The 20666-nt window shown below is 40.1% G+C and overlaps 1 protein-coding gene across 1 annotated transcript in view; it reads left to right on the forward strand.

Moving 5' to 3' along the window:
- The window catches only part of MACROD2 (mono-ADP ribosylhydrolase 2), a 2049910-nt gene that overhangs the window by 2020506 nt on the left and 8738 nt on the right, over window positions 1-20666 (forward strand). Inside the window, exon 17 of the mRNA XM_040447744.1 lies at window positions 19653-19730. Coding sequence (XP_040303678.1) covers window positions 19653-19730 — 78 coding nt within the window. The remainder of the gene's footprint in view (window positions 1-19652; window positions 19731-20666) is intronic.

Genomic DNA, 20666 nt, shown 5'->3' on the forward strand with positions numbered 1-20666 from the left:
CTTCAGATCTCAGCTCTGGTAACATTGGACTGCAAATGTGGATACCAAACTAGGGCTTTCTCCACTTCACATTTAGTGACCTCCTCCCAGTGTTGACTCTGCCTGCCTGATATGCAGCATTTACCCCATGACTTGTCCATGACTTTCAGGCATGATGCATGCATACCTACTTTTCCTCCAACATTATGTCCAGATTATTCTATTTCTTCATTGTGGACAGCATCGATTCCTTTTTACTTAAAAAAGTACTTTATTCCTTTTTACTTAAAAAGAATTGCTTAGATACTTTATCCACTTTTATGGCTTCAGTAAAACAATAAATCATTTTCTAAGATGGCTAAGCACATTCCAAGGGCCAGGCAATGTTTGGACAACATTCATTAACTATTTGAATGATTCATAGGAATAGGACACTGGACTAGTTGGATAATCATTGAATTAAATATAAATATGGTTTTTACAGAAATGTAAATAGAGCAAAAAAAAAAAAATGATAGGGCTGAAAAGAGAACCAAAATTCAAAACAAGTTTAAAAAAAAGAACAAGCTTACTTAGAATAATGGTTACAAAATAGTATGATACATATTTTGTCAATTGTAGAGGGAAGAAAACGGGCATAGGAGGGATAACTAGTCACAATTTCATCTGAGTAGCCATGCTGGTGAAAGTGATGTTTAAGCTGAGTGAAAATAGCTGCTTTGAGTAGAGGTAGGCAGATGTTGCAGAGGGAAGGAGCACCATGTGCAAAGGACTACAGGAGAAGACAGTATGATGTACACCTCCCTTAACTTACAGTCAGTGGGCACTTGAGTGCCTACTGACACATCATCAAGATGACTTAACCTTATTTCGTGTGAAGCTTCAGATATTGTGAGGATTTTAAGTAGAATTTGTGGCTCTCTAGAGCCCATGGTCTAGTGTGGGAAAAGTCAAATGGGTGATCATAGTAAGTTCACTGTGAAAGGGAAGAGCACATCCTGGGCTGAGGTTGGGTGACAAGATGAGGAAGGTAAGCTGAGCCTTGAAACAACACTTGCATTCCATGCAGTTATAAAACTGATCACTGTGACAGATAGACCCAGTACTGGCAATCACACACATTGTAACTTTTTCTAATATGTCCCTTCTAGAAGTGACTCCTGTATTAATTTGAGTAGTCTGACTGCAGAAAACAACCTCATGATCTCAATGACTTACTGGAGAAAAGTATATTTCTTACTCAGCTCACACACTCCAAAGTTGTTCTGAGGAGGGAGACCCCTACTCCACACAGTCATTCAGGAACCCAGGATAATTCCTTCCTATACATCTTGCAATGCTACATTTTGTAGGGTATCAGTGTTCAAAATGTGATTCCTGGCTCAGCAGCATTACCATCACTTAGTAACTAGCTAGAAATGCAGATCCTTGGGCCCTATCACAGACCAGCTGAATTAGAGGCTCTGACTATGATTTAGAAATATGCACTTCACAAGCTGTCCAGGTGGTTCTCAAGTCTGAGTGTTGCTGCCAAGGCCTGGTGGATGAGGGCCAAGGTGTGGAGGATCACACAAGGAGGGTATGTAGGCACCAGTCCCAAAAGTAGCACATGTTGCTTCAGCTTTACCACAGTCCATTGGCTGCGACTCAGTCATGAGGCCCTGCCTACTATTTCAGAAGTGGGGACAGGGTATATCGTTCAGCTCTGTGCTCAGAAAGACTACTCCCTCCTCACTGTTCTTCCCAATTCCAGTCCCTCCCCCATTACTTAAATTCATTCTTTGCTCAGTAGTCAGACTAATCTTCCTAAAAGGCAAATCTGTTAGGCCACCCCCTGACTACAACCTCCATGGGTCTCATAGACCTTCTGAATGACACTTCTTAGTCTTCCAAAGACTGGTTCCTATTGCCTCTCTGGCCACCTCCCTTGAACTCTAAATATCAACCATCTTGAACTGTGGCAGTGACAACCGGCTAGTCCTTTCACTGGCCCCACACCCTCTTGTCTGAGCCTTTGTGCCTGAGACTCTTCTCAAGCTCCTTTCTTCCTGGACACTCCCATTCAACCTTCAAGGCTCAGTTGGGATGTAACTTAGTCCAGAAACATCTCCCTGAAACCACTTCCTATCTCTCTCTCAAGACTGGGTAAGATGCCCTCTACTAACCCAGAATAATTCTTATCACTTGGGATTTCAATCACTTAAGTCTCTGGAGGACAGAGACTATATCTTATAAGTATTGCTTTCTTGTTGCTCATAAAGAGCCTGGCATGTGATAGATACTTAATGAATGTCTGCTAAGTAATTAATTCAAAGTGGCTTAATAGATGCTCAGTGGGTGCTTATAGATGAGAATGTGGATTGTACCACACTTTGGCCAGAATTTGTTATTAAGTCCAATATGTTCACTCTTTCTTAATTAAGTACAGCACCAAAAAAAAACTACAGCCAAGACTTTCACCTCTGAATATGAGAGGCCTGTATACAAGTGGGACTGGGGTGAAAGAAATCTATCTGCATCACCAGAAAATCATTCACAGTTAATCCATGTTTTTCATAGACCAAGTCTGCATATCTTTATTCCTTCCATGTGATTTTACATATGCAATTTACAAAAAAAAAAAAAAAAAAAAGAATAAGAAAATAAAGAAGCCCAGCATGTGAAGTATAATCAAATTACATTGTTTAGAAAACAGAGAAAATAAAACTTGGTGCTGGTAGGACACAAAGCTCTCTCAGGAGCTTAATTGTTGGATGAATCAATCCCCTGTTCCTGTCAATGCTTCTGCCATGACTCATTCTGATGGACTAATTTTTAACTGAAAATGATAAACTCAGAGGATGTTTTCTTAAAAATATATAGCAACACCCTTCACAAGGGTATGAAAATAAGTCATATTAGCCTCCAAAAGTTCAGATAATTCCTCATTTAAAGAACATGAGCAACACCAACTGTTGCTGCAACTGTTGTTGCCTATGCTCTCGATTATCTTGTGATTCCCTTCTCTAGTGGGCTTTGTCTTATCAGTTATTTCCATCTCTCTCTCTCTAATGACTGTCTCCTCAATCTGTAATCAATCATGACTCCTGCTCCCATTGACAAAGACATACCTAAATAACAGCCATGCCATTTGGATTCTCTGTGAAGTAGAGAGGTAAGTGGTTGTAGTTAAAAGGTCTCCTGAGAAGGAAGGTATGTGAAAGCCAACGAGAGGAAGCAGAGTTGCACAGGAGACACAGAGAGGTGACATCACCCCTGCTAGTAAGTGGCAAAGCCGGGATTAAAACCCTGCAAATTCTGGCTTCAGAATCCAAGTGCATACATAACCACTCTCTGTTACTGCCTGTGTCTTCTCCTGCCCTGATAGATCATGCATTTGATTATTACTCAAATCATAGCTTTTCATAATTATTTAACATGGGCCAAACATTCCACTAAGTGCTCCACTGTGTACATTACCTGTTTCTGAGGTAGGCGTCACTTTGGGTCTTTTACATATTAGAAACCTGAGTCTCAGTGAGGTTAAAGAACATGCCCAGAATCATTCAGCAAGTAAGTAGCAGAATCAAAATTCACACTTCCAAATCTATGCTCTCAACCATGATGCCACAGTCCTTTATACTGTCATTGCCTTTGCATTAGGAAAGAGCTCTAGTCATCCTTATACTCACATAACCTAACAAATTACAGACGTTGAATAAGAATTTGCTAAATGAATGAATGAATGAACAATGTGCTTTTCCAGAATTTTTGTCTGGAATTAGGAAATTGTCATCTTTTAAAAAGGACATGTTGAGACATCTGGGTGGCTCAGTCACTTAAGCATCTTACTCTTTTTTTTTTTTAATTATTTTTAGTGTTTATTTTGAGAGAGAGGGAGACAGAGTGTGAGCAGGGGAGGGGCAGAGAAAGAGGGAAACACAGAATCTAAGCTGAGCTGTCAGCACAGAGCTGACACAAGGGCTCAAACCCACAAACTGTGAGATCATGACCTAGTTGAAATTTGACATGTAAACGATTGAGCCACCCAGGTGCCCCTAAGCATCTGACTCTTGATTTTGGCTCAGGTCATGATTTCACAGGTTCCTGAGATCGAGCCCCGCAGCAGGCTCACAGTGACAGCACAGAGCCTGCTTAGGATTCTCTCTGCTCCTTCCCAGCTCGTTCATGCATGTGTGCAAAATAAATAAACTTAAAAGAAATAAAGAAAGAAAAAGGACATGTTGTTGGAGCATCAGGGTAGCTCAGTCAGTTAGGTGTCCAACTCTTGGTTTCAGTTCAGGTCATGATATCCAGGTTTGTGAGTTCAAGACCCACAGAGGGTTTCACAGTGACAGTGCAGAACCTGCTTAGCATTCTCTCTCCTTCTCTTTCTGTCCCTCCCTCACTCATGCTATCTCCCAAAATAAATAAGTAAAACTTTAAAAAAGGGACATATTATTGAGATGATACTATTCCCAATGTTTCAATTATCTTTTAAAAAATATTTGCTCTAGCTGTTATGCTATGAATAAAATTTCTACTAGTCAATACCTTAAGCACTACTAGTAGAGGTCCAGGAACCTTAAGGATGCAATTTTGTTGAAAAGCAGCGAATAAGCAGATGATTCTCAAACTTCCATGTACACAGGAATAACTGGGGACAACTAATTAGAATGCAGATTACCAGGCTTCACCAGCCATAGATTCCTATTCAAGAGATTTGATAAGAAGCCTAGAAAAGTCTTCATTTTATAATAATATCTAAGTGAGTCTACTGCAGATGGTCCATGGACCACATTTTGAAAAACTCAAGTGAATCACTGGGGCTGCCATTGGCTAACCAACCTCTATGTCACCTATGAGAAATCTGAAAAAACACACAAGGGTAATATCACTCTTGGAATAAAACTGTTTGATCCATTATTTCCTATAATGATTTTAAAACTGTGATAAGACCTGAGACCCATAGCATGACACATGTGTGTGCCAACTAAGCCTAGTTGGATCAGGGTGGACAGAACAGTTCGCAACTGTTTACAACTTTGTACTGATTTGGGGAAGGGGGGGATGAGCTAATGACTCATTTTGCGTATTCAGTCTGTTAATGTCATCCCGGCAGTTTTATTTTTCATTAATAGTATGTCATTGAAATTAGGATACCTTCAATTATCTATAATTGAAGTACTCCTCCATTAGCTATAACTGCATAAGAAAAAACTCCCCTGGCCCACCTGGGTGGCTCAGTCTGTTAAGTGTCCAACTTCAGCTCAGGTCATGATCTCACGGTTCAGTTCGTTTGCGAGTTCAAGCCCTGCATGTGGCTTGCTGCTGTCAATGTGGAGCCTGCTTTGAATCTTCTCTCTCCCTCTCTCTCTTCCCCTCCCCAACTTGCACTCCTTCTCTCTCTCTCAATCTCTCTCTCTCTCAAAACCAAATAAACATCACAACAGAAGAAGAAGAAGAAGAAGAAGAAGAAGAAGAAGAAGAAGAAGAAATCATTTAAAAAAAAAAAATCCCTAGAGCATTCAATATAGGACAACAAAGAGCTATACCCTTGGGGGAGGTTCAAGGAGAAATAGGGGACAGTGCCTTAATGTGTGTCCCTCCCAAAAGCAGATGCTGAGGCAGACCTTGGGTGTAAGTAATTTATTTGAGAGATGGTCTCTAGAAGCACAGGCAAAGGAGAAGGGAAATGAGACAGAAGGGAAGGAACCAATGAAGTATGGGTCATGAGCAGATTACTACTGTGAGAAAATGGGCTCATTCCCACGGAGTGCTCTTTAAGGACTTGTGTAGAACACATCACAGAATCGTGGCATCTAAGGACAGGGAAGCTGGGGCATTATCCAATGGCTCCCTTCCTTCATTGGTCACCCCCGGGCTTGTTAGGTCCCCAGCACTTTTTAATGAGGAACGGTTAATAAACAAATGATTCTTGGACTTCCATATGCACAGGACCCCTGGACGACCCTATGCTCAGAGCAAACAAGCTACCTGAGCACTGCTAGTGGAGAAGCAGAGAGATGCAGGCACACAATGGGGGAAACTGTCCAAGTACCCAGGGCTACTGTGTCCGCTGCAGCTGCCACTCAGAGGTGGCCCAGGCGTGATGGCCCAGGCACCAACAATAACTGCTCCAAAAAGCCAGGAGACTTGGGTGTCTTACCTTTAGCATTGATGGAAGTAGGTTTTAAATTTTTTTTTTTCAACGTTTATTTATTTTTGGGACAGAAAGAGACAGAGCATGAACGGGGGAGGGGCAGAGAGAGAGGGAGACACAGAATCGGAAACAGGCTCCAGGCTCTGAGCCATCAGCCCAGAGCCCGACGCGGGGCTGGAACTCACGGAGCGCGAGATCGTGACCTGGCTGAAGTCGGACGCTCAACCGACTGCGCCACCCAGGCGCCCCAATGGAAGTAGGTTTTAAAAAAAAGTCTCCCTTAAGAACTTGCACCACAAACTGGTGCTATTCCTGCAGGTTTGTGTCCTGAATTCATATCCCAGTGTGGTCCATAGAAACTTGTAGGCAGGGAATTTAATTTAACTGATCTCAGGTTGGCAATGCTGTCCAGTGACTAACAAGCAAATGTAAATCCTCTGTCTGAACTTCAATCCAGGTTAATAGCAATTGTAGAGCCATTGATTATTCAATTCATCTCAACTTCCCAGATGTTAAAATGTAGGGGGAAAAAAGGTGTCCTCAGATCAATGACATATAATAGTAGCAATTTAGCAACAAAATAGATAAAACCTCTTTCCTGTGTAATAAAACCTTAAGTAGCACCCCTCATCTTACCCCCAACACACACACACACACACACACACACACCACCATCACCACCACCACCACCACCACCACCACCACCATCACCACACTTCTAATACAGGTTTCCTTGTAATGGAAAACACTTACTGGTATATGAGAACCTGTCTGTCTTCTTTCCTTCTCCAAGGTTTACAATCACACAAATAATCAATGTTCTATTGAAATCAGCCAAATAGCAACCGGGTTAAATGTAACAAAACCAGAAATCTGAAATTGGAGGGCAGCTTTTCAGTAGAGCTCTTCCCAGAGCAGGGGGGTAATAATGCAGATTCTTGCTGCATTATTTTGGACTTTCAAAAAAAAAATTTACAGGCAAAAAATGTCTATATAATTCTGTAAATTGAAAGAAATTAAGCTCTTATTTTTTTCCCCTTTAAAAAGTCTGGTCTTTAGGCTTTTATTTGACAATCACATATGGGCTAGTATACACTGTTATTTTTTAGAAAAGCACTGTGTCTGAGATCAATAAATCAAAATTGGATTGCCTCCTTCTCACAGGTGAATTGTCATCTTGCTAGAGAGATTATGTGGCAGGATCTCTAGTTTGGTAAAGTATGTGAACAAAAAAAAAAAAAGAGAGAGAGAGAGAGAGAGAGAAATGAATTAAGATTTCTTTGCCTGAAAAGGAAATTCTGGATGTTCCTTTTTCGGCTATGAAAGAATTTCCTGAATTGTCTCTTAGAACAAGAGATTAAATGTCAAGAGATAAAGCGGGTGCAAGGCCCATTATTCAGTGTCCTCCACGTCCATTCTCTCACTGGAGGTGCTGTTTCCACACAAGGAATAAAGTCACCTTGACAACTACAGAAGGACTGCCTATGAGAGTCTGAGAGAAGAGGCAAAAAAGGCAGCCAGAGGACCAGGGATCTCTTGGTTGTCAAAATTCTGGAACAAACAAGACATTCCTGACTACGGAAGAGACCAGGATGCCTCAGTCCGGATCATCAGTCAAGATGAAAGCAAAATTCAGCAGTCACAAGTCAGTCGAGCTGTAAAGCACCAGGGCAGTGAAGGAGCTGAGCATCCAGGGGTTCAGGACAAGGACTGGGCAGTCCAGTGATGTCAACCTGAAGAGACTGGTGCTACAGCATGAATCCAAGGAGACTCCTGAAGCCCAGGGGATGACATCATTACATACCCAACCACTGTTGACTGACCGCCCCCTTTAGTCCCAGGACCGCTAGATCCTCCGGTGGCTCAAGGAAGCCATGAAACCTTATGCTGCTCACATTTGGAATCTTTTCCCTGGATTCCAAACCAAGGCATCATGTACTTCTCACCCCAGTAGGAGGAGTTCCAGAGTGATGTTAATTTGGTTTTCCAGATTAAAGAAGACACGGAGTAAGCCCATCTTGAAAAGGATAATCAAACCACCAGATTTCAACTCTAAAATATCCAGCAGAGAAATATGGTCTGTGCTATAGGACCCTATAGCAGACCCTGTGGGAGGGGCGAGCCTTGGCACACCACCATTTCTACCAAGCCTGCTGCCACTGACCACAGAGAAGTCCCTGGAACCGGACAGCGACCTATTCTCTTCATTGTGAATAATTTTGTGCTACCTTCCCCCAACAAAGCCATCTCAGGATGTGAACGACATCCCAAGCATCCCAAATTGCAGTCCTATTTCAGCTTTCTCACCACTATCACCAGTGTTGGGTAAAGTATTAGGAACAGCACAGGAGTGGAGTTAGAACTTTTAGTTCCAACCTCATCCCTGGGGTGCGGTGGAGGAAGGAGGGGGCGCTGGGCCAACTGTGCACTTTCCCGAGGCCCAGTGTCCACATCTCCACATCTGTGAAAGGGTTTGGTTGGACTGGAATATGGTCAAGGATCTTTTTTATTTCTGGAGGAAAGCATTCCCATTCAGAAAACAAGAAATAACAGACCTACAACCTAAAAAAGGAATAAAGTCCTTAAACAGAAGAATTTGGCAAACATAACATCAACTTCTCATAAGTAACTTTGAATTCCCTTTAGTCAAAGGCTTCTGGCAGAGTTTAATAGCAGTTACATATTTAGTTACATATTCAGTGGATGTGGCCTAGACAGTCTTTTAGGGTGTGTGTGTGTGTGTGTGTGTGTGTGTGTGTGTGTGTGTGTGTATTTGAGTTTGCTCTGGTGGTGATAAACTCTCAGAAGGCATCAAAATTGTTAAATCCAAATAAGCTCCAAGGTTAAGATCCGGGCATCTATGACAGGGCTTTGCGAAGAAAAGCTGAAAAGAAAATGGGTTTGAGTTTAATACCAGGTGTGTTTGAAAACTTTTCCTACTAGGAAAACTTGTATCTTTTTTTTTTTCCTAAAGCTAAAAGACTTGGTGTTGAGGGGCCAAGACCAGAAATGGAATTATTGTAGCAGAGCTGAACTCACTTACTTACAGTTCAGAGCCCTCTAATAACCATCCTCTGGTGCTTCTGTAAATCTTCTAGTTATTTCTTGGATGCAGCTTTCTTCCTGGGTGTAGATTTCTAGTACTTTGATCATAAACAAAGGTGTTGCACTAGGCCTTATTAAATGTTCGGAATAAATTGTGCTATTTCGGAAAATGCAACATACAAAAAGAGCAAAATCTAGTGGAAATAATTAAGGAGTCTATAATTAAGGATATATAGGATTAAATTATCCTTTGACTAAAGAGCTATATACTTAATCGTGCAGGGTTGCAACCAAAACAGTCAGAGGCACTTTCTTTCAGGAGCCTTAAATGTACAATGAAGTTTCTGAGAATCCAGCTTTGGTTATTGCCAGCAGTAAGTTCCTTCTTATGAAAGATTTCACATAAAGCACCATTGAAAAGCCCAAAGTTGCCCCACTGTGGCTCCTTACATAGTTAAAACCCTATTACAGTGAAGGAATCAAGAGACTCCTCTGGAAAAAATACGTATCTCTGTGTTCACTAGGACCCTGCTGTGTGCAGATTTATCTGGTTGCTGTAGAGAAACAAAAGCCACAAAGGGTGTGTGATGGTGTGTGGGGGAGTTTGAGAGACACCCAATCTGTATTATTCCTGCTGGAAAGACCCTGATCTGAGACCAGCACTGGCAGCCTCCAGCTGAGAAGGGCCTCCTTGTAGTCTCCATCCCTGCCAGGCCCTGGAGGGGGTGGGGAATGCATAATGAGGCCAAATGAGAATTAGATGCCTAATTGGGGCCTGGAAAAGGGAAAGAAAAAGCCAGAGGCTCGTGGAATGTGATCAGCATCTAGCTCAGTTAAGCCAAATGTGACAACACCTGGGAAGCCTTCGGTGGTTGTGATAATGCACAGAGGAACTTGAACTGCTTTTTAGATTTTGTGGGAGCAGACAACCAGCAGGGGAGATGGAGGAAGAGTAAAAAGGACCAGGCCCAGGGTAGTCTGGCTGAGGACGTGAAAAGCTGAGTCTTTCAGATGTTTTACAGACAGGAGATATTTCTACCTATCCAAATGCCTAGCGTGGGTGCAAAACATTTGAAATGGACTCAGACATAAGGCTCCAGCTTAAATGCTATCTCCTTGCCCTCCAAGGTTTGTCTTTACCCCCTTCAGAAAAGGTGAATCACTCTCTCCTTTGTGCCTCTGCAGTTCTTGGTAATGTCATTTAACTTGTGAGCAGTTAACTCTCTCTCTTTGTCTCTCTGTCTCTCAGCTAGGTTGTAAACTCCACGAAGACAGCAATATGCCTCATTCATTTTGCCTCCCAGCCCATGATAGGCACTGAAATATCTAGTGGACTTTTTTTTTTTTTGCTTTGCTTCCTAAATATTGTTTTCTTTCTGTAGAGAAGTTATTTGGACAATAACCAATGATGCATTTCCAAACCATTCTCAAAGGACTGGTATGGAGGCATATCATCTGGTAAAACATAAAATAAGAATTTGTAGACATTATGATCTCATGCCCGCCCCCAGCTACTGCCACTGCCTTTCATCTCCTACTAAAGAAAGCTTCTGATTTTCATTAGGGTAGAATATTCTCAATTAATACAAGAAGGGTGTTGCCATGGAAAGGGTGTCTTGTAGAAATGTGAATTTTCCACATGCATGATCGTGTCAGCTTAATGATTGATTATTTAACTTCAGAGAGGGAGCCATGGGTGTGTGTCTACAGTATTTGTCTAAGTGATCAAGAGAGGTTGTGTGGCCAGGTAGCAGTTTTAACACTGAGGTTTTGGGGAGAAAGTAGATTGGGTGGGGGACAGATGGTTTACAATTATGCCTTTGTCCCAAAGAAGTATGAACTAAATATAAATCAAATATATCAGTTTGATCAGGCTACCATAACAAAGTGCCATAGATAAATAATGGAAATTAGTTTTCTTAGAGTTCTAGAGGCTGGGAAGTCCAAGTTCAAGGTGCTGGCGAATTTGGTTTCTGATGGGAGCTCTCTTTCTGGCCTGTAGATGGCGTCCTTCTCACCGTATTCTCACATGGCACAGACCTGTGCCTTCTTACAAGGCCACAGTCCTATCAAATTATGTCCACACCCTTATGACCTCATTTAACCTCAGCTCCATAAAGGCCCTGTCTCCAAATATAGTTTACGAATTTGGGGGGAAAGGGGACAAAAACCTTCAGGCTATAACATCAAGTCTATAATCAGAACTATCATTTGATAAATATTCCAAAAACCAGCTACTGACAAGGTCAAGTATGTGACACATGTCGCTCAAGTGTGTGACAGTCACACAAATCAAAGCAGTCTGTGCATCTGGTCTTGGGTTTAAGATGATCGTGTGAAGTCAGATTTCACACCTTACTTTTTCCCATAGATAACAATATTCAGGGAGATCAGGAGATAAATAAAACAAGCATGCATAGAACATCAACAAAAACAGGAATCAGACAGAAGAATGGGTTGGTAGCCAGCAAAAGAAAAGATACATCTTCAGAAATGCTGAAAGCATGAGACTGGTGTTGCCCCAGTCTACCCCCTAAATCTACCAGGCTCAGAAATAACCCTGAATGGGATCTTACTAAACACCATTTACCTCCTCAACTGGGAGAGGAGCAGCCCCAGGAAATCTCCGCAAAACTACCTAGTCAGCCCTGAGCACCTTTTATTTCTCCCTTCCCCAAAGAGACAGGAAAACCCTCTGTAATTCTCCATTTCAATTATCTCCTGCTGAGAGGAAAATGGGAGAGGAAAAGCAGACCAGTAACAAATGCCTAGAACGAATTACCTCTAGCAAAACCCAGGAATTTCACCAAATGGAAAAAATAAAAGAGAAAATCAATAAGGCAAGATCTTTGGAGGTGCAGGAAGCAGGGAATGAGGTGCTTGAGAAGCCCCAATGAAATCTCCATGAAAAAGGTCTCACTCTACCAGTGGAGTCTGCATAGCACTCCTGTGGAGTTTATTCAGTCCCTGGATTGGGAGGCTGAGACCAAAACAAACAACAACGAGAACAACAACAAAAACAGCAAAAGAGAATAGAGAAACCCAAAGACAGACTGTCTGTCTGTCTTTCTCTTTCTTGCTGAGAAATCCAGTACAACTAATGTGGTAAATGCTCTGGCTTCTTTACTCCCCCTAAAGAAAATCTTCAAAAGAAAACACTCTTCTAGGTAGTTCCCTGGAGGACAAGTAGGCCACAGATACCTTGAGAAAGAAGCACGCTAATGAATACTTGTCACACATCTCGACCTGAAAGCACTCAGAAGCCAGGACAGAGAGGAGGAAGGAAGGAAACCAGTGAGCATGCAAACCAGCGAAACACAGATGAAGAAGCTATTGTGGAAGAAAACATAACTCCAGATAACGATTAAAATTCCCTGCAATAGCTATAAAAGAACTTCAAAAGAACATAAAAGATCTTGAAGTTAAGGTGATAAAACAGCATAAGGATCTGAAATGTAAGAATGAAGGAGACACATTTTCAACCATTAGCAACATAAATCAGTAAAGAACAGCAAAGACCAAATCACTGACAAAGAAAAAAAAAAAGGCTTGAGATTTTCACAGTGAAAAAGAACACAAAAACTAAAACGATTTGAGAAAAAAATGATATATATAGAAGAGAGAAGAAATAAATTGCTCTATGTGGGAACATTTGGTGTCCCTGGAATTTAGAAGTCAACATATAGAAGAGAAACTTCCCTAAAAAAAGGGTCACATAGGTGGCTCAGTCGGTTGAGCATCTGACTTTGGCTCAGGTCATGATCCCACGGTTCTTGAGTTCAAGCCCCATGTCGGGCTCTGTGCTGACAGCTCAGAGCCTGGAGCCTACTTCAGATTCTGTGTCTCCCTCTATCTCTCTGCCCCTCCCCCACTTGTACTGTCTCTCTCTCTCTCTCTCTCTCTCTCTCTCTCTCTCTCTCCCAAAAATAAACATTAAATATTTTTTAATCCCTAAGATGGAGGGAAAACAATTGATGATCTAATGGGCAGACCATACAAAAAGTCAGTACAGAAATCTCCCCACAAGAACATATATTTAACAAATTAATTCTTTACCATTAATAAATCGATTAAAGAATTCACATGTGTTAAATAAATAAGGCACAAATCAAGCTCATGATTTTATAGCTATGAACGCTATGGGACAAAATTAAGAAGCAATGTCAGAACTGAGTCCATTAAAAATGTATTATTAACAGTGGTAGCTATCACCATAATAATGCAGTGTAACAGGCTATCTTCAATCTCATGGGCTTAGAACAATAATCAGCTCTGTTTTGCTCATGGATATGAGAATCAACTACATTTAGTCTGGGTTAAGAAGGACTGAGTAGGCTATGAGTTTAACTCAGTTCTTACTCTCCTGGGATCTACTGTTCCCTAAAGCATATTCCTTTTGGGGTAAAAAGCAGGAGTACAAGAGGCCAAGCTCCAACTGTACAAATGTGTTTGAAGCCTCTGTTTGACTCACCTCTGCTAATAGCCCATTGGCCAAAGCAAATTCCATCACCAAGCCCAATGTCAAGGGACAGTGCCAGAGACTCCCATGATGGTAGAAGATAGGAAGTGAACATTCCTGAATAATTATCTAATCCACCGCATTAGCAGCAAAGTTGAAAGATAGATAAGGCAAAAGTTGCCAAGATGGTTCAAGAATACCATCTTAGTTTGGGTCAATATCACTTTATATCCAGACAGGCCCTGCTCTCTATGGCTGTTCTGACACTTATGCAACCATATACTCTGAGAAATAATTATTTGCCATTCTGTTTGTTGCATGGAGTTTATTGTCAACACAAATCTCAGAAGAAAATGTTGGCGAATCCTCCAACATCTCTCCATGTTCATGTATTAAAAATCTGGTTAACTGCATTCTGTGTGTATCTCAGTATCTTTTCTATATGATGAGACCTGATTAACTTATTAGTTTTTATGTAATACAACTGACCTACAAAAGGTTACCATAATCAAGGCTTTGAGGAGGACAGTTGCTCTTGTGATTGAAAATAAAAAAGGTACTGAATGTCCCAGACATTTGCTATTTTAGCATCTTTCATCTCCTGCTGGGAGCGCTGAAATGTACCTCTTGTTTATGTTCCAAGCAGTAGCAATCAAACTGGGGGGAGGGACAGGCAAACTGGAATAAACAAGCTGTAGAAGCAATTTTTGTTTTGATCACATTCTGTCCTCTATATGAAATGGACTCATTTCTCTGGGGCACTCAGTTGCATTGCCCAGCAGGGTAGAAGCTGTTAGAATAATACCAGTTCCACACCACACACATGTCAGAGTAACAAATGTCTGTCATGCCTCTCCCTCTTCCCAAATATACCATGCATGTGCATGCACGCACACACACACACATGCGTGCGTGCATGCCACTCACTGCACACAGTCATATATCCCTACCTTATGCACATATCGTGCATGTTCATGATATTAAAACATTTAATAATGCCTGTCAAACACACCTTTAGTGTCTTTGGAAGCAGATTTGGCAGATGATGCCTGCCTCTGCTCCTGGAATGCAGCAATATATAGAGCTACAACTTTGATTTCTGTTTTCATCTTTCTGTATCATGGATCTCAAACCTGCCTTTGCATCTCATGCTAATCTATGCTGATATGGTGACATAACCTGATTTTTCTCACATGAATATTTTGTATTACAAAATAATAAGGTTGAAAAGACAAAACAGAAGGCAAACATCTAAAATGTTTACTATCTTTTTATTTGCCTTTGGGATTTTGCTTTCTTCAACTTCTTCCTTCATCTCTCACCCAATTCTCAAAAGTGTTTTGTATGCTCCTTCATTTCCATTGAGCATTGTTTGGCTGACCAGTATCCTACTTATTAGATAAAAAGATCTCCATGATGCCACAGGGGTTTCTCTATAGTAATATCCCCAGGGGTATTATCATTGATAGTAATGACCTTGGAAGAGACTTCATGGACTAATCAGCCACAGATATCTTTAGATTCCATTACAAACAACAACCCCAAGGGGAAAGTCAGGGGCATAATGTTTAGTGTCAGGTCAATTAATTTCCCGTTCATAGTAATCATTTCTTATAAAAAATAACAATAAAGTTATGTGTTTATTAGTTCTGACGGTGTCCCAGAGAGTTAGAACATTTTATAAGTTACACAAGGAGATAGAACATTCTGTAGTCATTTAAATAATGAAAAGTCAGGGCTTTTAAATGCTGAGATTTGGTAAAAGTCACTCAAAAAATTAAGTCACTAACAGGATATCCTCTTATGACATATTTGTTTGTTGTCTTGCTGATTGTTTATTGGGTTCCCTGTCTTTTCTCTGTTATTTTGCATATTTATTTCTTTTTTATATTCAGCATGGGAGTCAGTGATATATATCACAAATATCTTCTTCCACTCTGGCTTATTTTGTACTCTCTTAGTGGTGTGTTTTGATACATTAATGATGCTAATTTAAGTGTTTTCCAGATTGCCAGTCTTCTCCCTGATAGCTATTGCTTTATTTCTCCTGTGTAAGAAATTTTTGCCTAATGATGTGAAGGTATTTTTCCAAGTTACCCTTCACACTTAGTTCTAAAATCTACCTGGAATTGATTTTTGAGTATGGTGAAAACTATTCCTTCAGTGTAGGTCTACTGTTCTTGTCCCTGAATAAATTCTGGTGTTTTGTTTTGGTTTTTTTGCCCTGAAGTTGTTTTGTTTCAAATTCAAATTTGAAAGACCCTTTTTTTGGCATGGAATTTTGCACTGCTGATCTTTTGTTTAGCACTTTGAAGATGTCATTGCATTGTTTCTGCCTTCCATTATTTTTTCTGAGAAGTCATCATGTAAGTCCTATTGTTGCTATTTTGATGTCAATGATCCTTATACACTAGATAATTTTATATTTGTTTCTTTAATTTTGGTTTTCAGCAGTCTTACTGGCCAGAGTGAGATTTGCTTTGCACTAATTCTGCTTGGAGATCATAGCACTCTTAAAACAGTGGTTTGATATCTTCCATTAATTTGGGGAAATTAGCCATCAAGCCTTAAATATTGCTTTTGCCACATTACACATAGAATAGACCCTATCTCATATATCTACTAACTCTTTTCTGTATTTTTCATCTGTACTTTACTTTTTATATTTTCTTCTAACCTAGCTTTCAGTTTACTAATCTCTTCTTTGGCTGTGTCTAATGGCTACCAGACTCACCCATTGATGTAATAACTTCAATTATAGTATATTTTTCAGTTCTAGAATTTATACCTGACATGTTAAATAGTGTCTAGTTATCTGATAAACTTCTTTGTCATGGAAGTTCTCCACATTGGCATCTGATTCTTTTTTAAAAACTGTTTATTTATTTTGAGAGGTGGGGGAAAGAGGCAGAGAGAGAAAAGAGATAATCCTAAGTAGGCTCCATGCTGTCAGCACAGGGCCCGATGGAGGGTTCTATCTCATGAGCTGTGAGACCATGACCTGAGGTGAAATCAAGAGTCACACACTTAACTGACTGAGCCACCTAAACACCCCAGGTATCTAATTCTTAAAGACATTAATCACTATTTTAAAATTGTGTCTACAGTATCTAGATCTCTAACATGTCTCTATATGTTGTCCTATTCTCTCGGTTTTCGGTTTTCAGTGATTTGTTCTTGTGCTTCTGGAATGCCAGGTAATTTTTCATTGAATACTGGATACTATGTGAATAATTATAGCGATAACTTGAGGCACTGAGTGGTTTTATAACATTTCAGAAAGGATTTGTTTTTGCTTTTGCTTCTGACAGGCCAGTAGGATTGAGTAGAGCACTATAATATAATCAGGATTGAATTGAATAAAAGTTGGATGTCAGGGGTTTTTTTAGGTTTATTTATTTATTTTGAGGGGAAAAGGGCATAGAGAGAGAGAATACCAAGCAGGCTCCATGCTGTCAGTGAGGAGCCCAATGTGGGGCTCAATCTCACAAATTGTGAGATCATGACTTGAGCCAAAACCAAGCGTGCAACACTTAACTGACTGAGCCACCCAGATGCCCCTGGATTTCAGTTTTTTTAAGAGCTGGTCTGTATCAAGTTTATCTTTGTCCCCAGAATATAACCCTTCAGGTGACCCCAAAGTAAACTTGAGGTATTTTTCTAGGTACCTCTTCCTTGGTTAGCCTTGATTTCCACGTTTTGCCCTTCCCCCAAGCCTCATAAGATATCTGGAGGCTCTGTTCAACTTCTTGGTACATGTGGAATGTCAGGCTCATGATTTTATACCTCCTCAAGCTCGGGGTGCATTGATGGCTGTCTAGTGAGTGAATAGTTTCTTAAATAATTTCTCCAGTGACTCTAGCTGTTGCTAGTAGGAGGTTTAGTCTACATCATGATAATTCACCTTAGGTTGAAATCCTTTTCTCAGTGTAATTTTAATTTGCATTTCTTTCATTATGAGCAAAGTGAATCATCTTTTCACATGACTACAGGCCATTTTTACTTTTTTCTACGAACTGTCTGCTAAATTTCTTGCTCAATTTTCTACCCAGTTTTTGATCTTTTTAATATCTATTTTTAGAAGGACTTTAGATATTAAAGATATTAACCCTTTGTCTGTGGTAAAAGGTATAAACATTTTCCTCAGTTTATATTTTTCTTCTAAACATTTCTTATGGTATTTTTTTCCAGCCAAAAGTTTATTATGTTTATATAATGTCAAATGTTTTCATTTTTTTCCTTATTCTATTTTGAAACATAATTAACCAAGATTTCCTACTCCCAGGCTTAGAGAGATCCATCAGTGATTTCTTCTGTAATTGTGCCTAAAGGCATGTGTTGATGAGAAATTGAGAATGGCCCACTTTCCAGCATTGGTGGAGTTAGAGAGGATATGATATGGTTTGAAGTCCAGTTGGAAGGTTCCAGTTTTGTTTTCCTTTTCCCGACCTCATCCTCAGGAGCAAATGAAAATAAGTGACAGGCACAGTTACTTCCATATTGAAGGCTTGGGATCTATCAGTCATTTTTTAGTTCTGTTATCCTTTTCCCGACTCCTCTCATCTACCTTCATTTCATGAATGTTACTTCTACATTGACATCTCCCAAATATCCACATGTCTATTCACAGTTCTCTTCCTCAGGACTGGATGCAAAAGCTTGCTTGGCATCTCTCCTTATATGACCCTGCACTTCAGACTTCAAATCTAAAATGGCTTTCTTCACCTTCCCCCACTCTGCTTGTCTTGTATGTCTTCAAGTACTAACCTACCTACCACCCATCCACCAAGGCTCAGAGATTGGTCACCTTTGAATCATACTTCATGATTGTCAGCTTCAGCAAATCATTACCAAGAGCGCAGGTTCTATCCTTGAAGATTCCTTCCTTTGAAGAGACTATAAACTGGATCTTTAACATCCTTGGTTCATCCTCACCAACAGGCACACCAAATTTAACATACCCTGAGCTCAATAAGTACTCATGTAATGAAAATGAATTCAACCTTCTGATTTAAAAAAGTATTTTAGGGGCACCTGGATGGCTCAGTTGGTTAAGCATCCGACTTCGGCTCAGGTCATGATCTCGCGGTTTGTGAGTTTGAGCCCCACGTGGGGCTCTGTGCTGATAGCCTGGAGCCTGCTTCAGATTCTGTGTCTCCCCCTCTCTCTGCCCCTCCCATGCTCATGTTCTGTCTCTCTCTGTCTCTCAATAATAAATAAACGTTAAAAAATTTTTAAGTATTACATAATATGGGTTTCCAGACCTTTATCTGTATCTGTATTTCTAAATGCTATTGGTCTTCAAGTTGTGAACATAATAGACATTTAACTAAGATGTAAGATATTCTTGTCCTTCGGACTATCTGGCAAATTCTCACAATAAGAAAAAACAAGCCACTTACTGGTATATTTAAGCATGTTATATAGCTTCAGCCACAGCTGAATGGATGCACACCCTCTGAAGCTGTGCAAAATAGCATCAATCCTAACAAAAATTAACTAAAGACTTGATTCTCAGCACTTCAAAATGGCAGCATCTGAGAATGTCTCCTAGGAAAGCATCTAAGTCATTCATTTTGTGTTTAAAAAAAAAAAAAACCCTCACTGCCAAGAGAATGAATCTTTCAGCTTTCAGGCATGCCTAAGGCAAAACAGGTTTCCCCCCCCCCCTTTTCAAAGGTTAAGCTGTATAAATTCATACACACACACACACACATTTCCCTAAATTTAAATTGTAGGTTGTTCTGATTAAACCAAGTTTCCCTGCTTTCATGCGATCGGATTTTTAATTTGAGAAATTGTGTTATGTATGTATGCGATTATCTCACAAATTAAAGAGAATTTAGATGACAGCACTAAAGAATTCAAGCAACTCAACCCACTATTTCCTCCCTTAACCTTTTCCGCAAAAGAAGTTGAATCCCAGGAGTATTTTTAAATTTAAGAGGGCAATGGAGGGTGACAGAACAATTGGCAGTCAGGCTGTTCTAATTCTCTATTAATTGAGGACTATCTTCTTTCTTTCAGCTCAAGACGAGGACACACCTAGAGTTCCTGTGCAAAACGAAGGCTCTGGCTACACAGCAAACTCTCCGAGTCCTGATGGTAAAGTTCTGAGCTATTTGAGCACATGCAAACTACAAACCTGACACATTTTCTGTGTGTAATCTAGGATTAAGGGAGCTATCTATTCTGTGAAGCAACATATTCAGTTAGAACAAGATAAAGTTCAAAAACCATGTTCTACTAGGAACTAATAAAATTGGGAGACTTAAAAAAAAAAAAAAACACAAAGCACTGATGCTAGCTGCTTTAGAACAGTATGTGCCTCAGTTTAATCATAGCCCATAATACGGAAGCCATAGTGGATAATTCCAAGGGTGAACTGTACGAAGTACAGCTGGTGAACTGTATGGGAATATCCCTTACTTCCATAAAGAGTACTTTTCCAAAGTTATCCCTATTCTACAGGGATTCAGGGGAGCCCCAGCTTGAGTTTGGGCCAAGGTTATCTTGGACCTTCATCACCTCACCTCACTGTATTATTTCAGATGGCTTGGCCAAAAGCATAGTAAATCTTTAAAAGCACCTTAGAAATCAGTTTACAAAAAATATTTCTTTATTCACATCTCATTTTGAAGGCATCTAAATACTCTGAACCTCAGGAATATTAATATATCCTTGCCCCTGTACAACGATGCTGGGAACACTTTGAAATATTACTTGCATTAGAAAAACAATTATTTGGGAATATATGATTTAATAAATATTTGATTCCACTGGCCTACAGAGCTTAGGAGAACCAAAATTGGTTGATGATCAACCGTTTATATATATCTTGCTATTTGCGTTCTTTTAGCCAAAGGAAAAAAGCAAATTGCTTTGAGCTGATAAGGACCTTGGGAAAAATTCAGCCACTGGTAGAAATTACTTGGTGGTTTTAAATACAGTTTTCTACACTAGGTATTACACCCAATATAAGCTTTTCATCACCTGAATTTCCTCCCTTAATTATAAGCCCTTCCATATAAACTGGGTTTT

The sequence above is a fragment of the Herpailurus yagouaroundi genome, unplaced genomic scaffold (genome assembly GCF_014898765.1).
Source record: "Herpailurus yagouaroundi ecotype Mexico unplaced genomic scaffold, PumYag 196, whole genome shotgun sequence".
In the NCBI taxonomy this organism is placed as follows: Eukaryota; Metazoa; Chordata; class Mammalia; order Carnivora; family Felidae; genus Herpailurus; species Herpailurus yagouaroundi.